This window comes from Haplochromis burtoni, unplaced genomic scaffold, assembly GCF_018398535.1.
Source record: "Haplochromis burtoni strain Fernald_Lab_line unplaced genomic scaffold, NCSU_Asbu1 Contig_1295, whole genome shotgun sequence".
In the NCBI taxonomy this organism is placed as follows: domain Eukaryota; kingdom Metazoa; phylum Chordata; class Actinopteri; order Cichliformes; family Cichlidae; genus Haplochromis; species Haplochromis burtoni.
Genome location: NW_024583656.1, coordinates 48,790 through 53,378, shown reverse-complemented (window position 1 = coordinate 53,378; position 4,589 = coordinate 48,790). Strand labels below are relative to the sequence as shown.

At 39.6% G+C, this 4,589-nt stretch overlaps 1 protein-coding gene across 2 annotated transcripts; it reads right to left on the bottom strand.

Annotated features, from left to right (window-relative positions):
- Positions 1–275: 275 nt before the first annotated feature.
- On the bottom strand, positions 276–3,860 carry LOC121813226 (vimentin-like). 2 transcript variants are annotated; one of them, XM_042216852.1, is made up of 2 exons: positions 3,101–3,860; positions 276–1,846 (listed from the first exon to the last, which is right to left on the bottom strand). In XM_042216852.1, exon 2 carries the CDS (start codon positions 1,143–1,145, stop codon positions 432–434), a length of 714 nt encoding a protein of 237 aa, XP_042072786.1. In that variant the 5' UTR covers positions 1,146–1,846; positions 3,101–3,860; the 3' UTR covers positions 276–431. The 2 variants fall into 2 exon arrangements, with proteins under 2 accessions (XP_042072786.1, XP_042072785.1); XM_042216851.1 differs by lacking the exon at positions 3,101–3,860 and adding an exon at positions 1,989–2,572.
- Between the last annotated feature and the right edge of the window lie 729 nt (positions 3,861–4,589).

Below are 4,589 nucleotides of genomic sequence, written 5' to 3'. Positions count from 1 at the left end.
TAGCACTTTAATTCTTATTGTTTGCACTGAAGCACCGCAGCAATTTCCTAATGTTGTAAACCTCAACATCTGGCAATAAACCCCATTCTGATTCTGATTCTGATTCTGATTAGCTATCTGGACAAGCAGAACACAAAGCTCATACATCTCCATGAGAACATTAAATTTGCTTAGAAAGCTGCTTACAAGTGATCTATTTCTGAATATACTTGTACTTTAACTTAAAGAATGTTAGCTACCGCTCACACACAAGAAAAGAAGCAGGCAACATGAGGTCAAGTTATGGCAATTTTATTTGTGTATTTCAGTACATGTATTTAGATTAGAGTTTTTAAAAAACAAACAAACGTCCCAAGAAGAAGGATGGGGTGAAAGAAAGGTGGAGAGAGGAGGAAGAAACTATTGATGTCCTCAAACTTGATGCTGCTGGGTCAGTTCTTTCTCAGCAGTCTGCTCCAGAATCCCCTCCTGTCCTCGGCTTGCTTTTCTTTTGCCTTCAGCTCTTTTAAGGTTTTGTTGAGCTGCTCCTCGGCATCTTTAAATGTTTCTTTCAGCTGCTGTTTGGCCAGTTTCCCTTTGTGTTTGAGGAGCTCTTTAGCTTCCTTTTTGTGCTTTCGTATTTCTTTAAGTGCGTCTTTGCAGTCTTTCTTGGTCACCGCAGAGCCGCTCATTTCTTTCTTGAATACCTTCACCTCAATTTTCTCTTCTGCAAGTTCTTCTTGCACTTTCATCAGTTCCTTCTTCATGTTTTGAGTGTGACTCTTTGTATCTTCCATTTCTTTCTTTGCTTCCTGTGTTTTAATTTTCTCTTCCTCCAACACTTTTTGAGCTTCCAACAATTCTTTCTTCATATTTTCAATCTCATTTTCTGCCTCGTGTTTACGTTTTTTCTCCTCTTCAAGTTGTTGCTTCACATGCAGTAATTCCTTCCTTAGTGTTTCAGCTTCAGCCGTTACATTTGCAGCTTCTTGTGTTGCCAACTGCATTTTCCTTTTTCCCTCTTCAAAAGCTTCCTGCACCTCCTGTAATTCCTGCATCACATTTCCTGCCTCCTTCTTTGCAGTTTGATATTTATTTTTGGCTTCTTGTGCTGTGCTTTTCTCTTCCTCCAATGCTTTTTGAGCTTCCAACAGTTCTTTCTTCATCTTTTCAGACCCCCATGCAGTAATTCCTGCAATACTACTTCAGTTTCAAACTGTGAATTTTTAGCTTCTCCTCTTGATTTTTCTGCCTCTTCTTTTAATTTGACATTTTCAGCCTGTATCATTTGAAGTTCTTCTTGCAGGTTAATCAGCTGTACTGAATTGTGAGGTGAAGCACTCGCCGATCCTCTTCTCGTTCTCCCTCGATTCATTTTGGCCTTTTAAACAAAGGAGCCAACGTTTTGTAGAGGAGTGAAGTGAAGTTTTCGATGTTTCTTCGTCAACTGTCGTTTGTCCTGCACAGAGATGCTGCTGTAGATGTGTCTCTAGCTGTGTCTGGATACAATGAAACATGCTGGAACTAAGTGCTTGTGTTGCACAGTTCTACTAAACATTCCATTCCATGCATGCTCCGCCCACATGGTCAGGAATGTCAGGTGCTGCATCACCAAATGCTGCTCCCGTTGCCTAGCAATAACAGCTGTTTACTTTTTGGGGTCTGGTTCATTGTTTAATAAAGAAAACATGTCCAAGTATTGGGTGCTGAGGCTCAGCGCATATTCTAGCCTGCTGTGTGGGTGGGCAGCTAGAAATCACTGGTGGGCAACATGAGTGAGGAGAAAACTGGAGCAGCCAAGCAGGGAGCTGCAGGTTGCTGGTTTGAGTCTCTGTTCAGATGCTGGTGTCTCCTCTCTCTGAGATGTCTGCAAACAGTCCCAGATAAAACAATAAGGATAATAAACAAACACGTGACTAAAACAACAATTATGACTCTGATGTGTTTCATGTGTAGCAGGATGGCCTCTATACAGCAGTCGCTGCAAGCATCCACATCGCCACACTTACTATTCTTTAAGCAGGCGTGCTGGGCTCCTCCTAAGGAAAGTTTGAAACTTCATTTCCTTCATGCTGGTGAACTTTTTACCAAATATTTTCATCAAAGCTTCTCCATCACTGACAGGGATTGTTTGGATCTTCACACTCATCTCCACCAACCCTAAAAAATGAGTCTCACTTTGCTCATATAATGCCAGGAGTGTCTCCATATTCCACAAAAGTCTATGCAAACATGTAACAGTATCCCATATTCATAGAAATATTATTGATATTATAACAAAAGCTGTCACCAACACAATTGTCCCAAGTGCTTTTTTATTAGTTATTGCAAATGCTTGATTGCAGTTCTTGCTAGATGACAAAACCACTTATTAGGTTTAGAAGGAAATGACTTTTTCTACATGAGGTAAAGTTGGAGCTGTTTCCCCAAACTAAATGAAATCATCATTTAAAAAACTACAATCTGTATTTACTCTGAACATCTGTGTTAACATTTGGAAACATGTAAGTGTAACAAACATGTTAAAACATAAGAAATCAGGAAGGGGCATGTATAGGAATTTCTTTTACTTATGTATTAATCACATTATTTTATTGTATGATACCTTGGTGCCACTGGATTTTAACATGTCTCACACTCATACAGTAAGACAAATGGTGGGGGTGTAGTAAGGAAGTTGGGGGAAGCAGACAACTCCACAGGAAGAGTCTTTTGTGTCTTCGAGGACTCTGGGAGGTAGCAAGGGAGTGTGAACCTTAAGGTGTGAAACAGCTGTGTACTGCCTTTTGTTCCTGGAGAAGGTATTTAAAAATCATAAAAATGTAAATGATTTACAATTCGTGGAAACATTTTTATCATTAAATAAATCTGGAGCACAAAGTCAAATTATTTCTGGATTATACAACAGCATCCTGGGATGTAAAAACAACAGGACTGTCTATATTAAAGTGAAGTGGGATAAAGAAGGTAATCTGACAATTACACAGGAGTGTTGGAGCCACATATGAGAGATACAGTGAGCCACAACTGGGTCAAATGTCTGGCATGAATTTTGCTGGAAAAGCATCATGAGATTCTTCATCCCCCCTGCTTAGAAATGGTGTCGGGGAAGTGGTGATACCTGTTGGAGATGTCGGGGAGATGGTGCTAACCATTTCCATGTCTTTCAGGCTGGCTGTAGCTCAGGAGGAAGAGCAGGTCAGCTGCTGACTGAAAGGTTGGGGGGTCGATCCCTGGCTCCCCAGTTTGCATGTCAGATATCCTTGGGCAAGATTGAGTACTGCAGGAGAGTAGAAAAGAGCTATATGAGAATCAGGCCTTTTACTTTTGGGACTGCCAAGTTAGTTGCCAGTATTGGTCTCTAGTCCATGAACATCTGCAAAATGTTTTTTCATTTGTTTTGTCTTTAACGTTTGAGACCATATTTCTGTGTAAATTGAACTCTAATGATAAAAGATAAAAGTATATTGTTTTGGCCACGAGTAAAAACGCCCTCACAAGGACATGGCTCAAGCCTGAACCACCAACGACTGAACACTGGACATATCCTGTACAGGAGATCTATACAATGCAAAATTGTCATCCTTTCTTAAAGTGCAGAAATAGTGACAGAATATGTTAAGGCTGTGAGGTGTGATTTTCTATGAACCATGCCACTTTTTATGTTGATGCACTGATACCCATGTCAATAATGTGACACTAACTTGGCTGCCCTGCTACCCCCTACCCAAGTTTCTACGGGGTTTTCCTTGTTTGTTTGATATATTTCTTTTTTATTATTGATATTAATAATACTTTTGTTCTTTCTGCTTTGTTCTATTTTTGTTTTCTTTTTTATTATTATTTTCTTTTTTCCATTTTTTCCCTTTTCCAATTATAAGTTTAAAAGTGTGAAAGCAAAAGCAGAGTAGAAAGCCATACTACTGTTATGCCCAACCTGCTTTCTCAATAAAAGAGACAATATTTTAAAAAATAAATAAATAAATAAAAAGTATTTTATAAGTATTTTTTTTTTTTTTTTTTTTTCTGCCTGTCCCATTTGGTTCTTTAGCCGTCAGAATTGTTGTCTGAAGACCAACAAGGATACCCAATGGATTTACTTTGCCAAATGGATCATCGTGGCATTGCCGTATTGGTCCATTTGATCGACCTTTGTTTTTATTATTTATTTTATTTTATTTTCAGTTGTTACAGACGGGACAGACATGAGTGAGGGATAGGAAAGGGAGAAAGAAAGAGGAAGGAAAAGAAAAACAGAAGGGGAGAGGGACAGTGAGAAAGGGGGGGATCTCCTGGATCACCTGTTGAGAGAGAAAGAATAGAAAACAAGCAAAAAAACCAAAGCAACATACTAAACACAACACCATCGCATTAATCTAGCTAAGTGTAAACAGCAGTAAATACTAAATATTCAATGTTGTTGTGCAGCACGCAGGACAGACAGCGCACAATGTGCTTTGAAGTAGCAGCCAAGAAAGGTGTAATTTAAGTCTACGAGCAGTGAACACCGTGTGCACACCTGTGTGGATCAGCGCGCTTGTATTCAAATGGTTTCCACATGTAATGGTCTGCAAGAGGATGTAGCGAGCCATAGCCCCGTCCCCCAGGGC

Bases quoted from the DNA above. Each gene is read 5' to 3' on its own strand.
- LOC121813226 (XM_042216852.1), bottom strand. From the start codon at position 1,145: ATGAAGAAAGAACTGTTGGAAGCTCAAAAAGCATTGGAGGAAGAGAAA.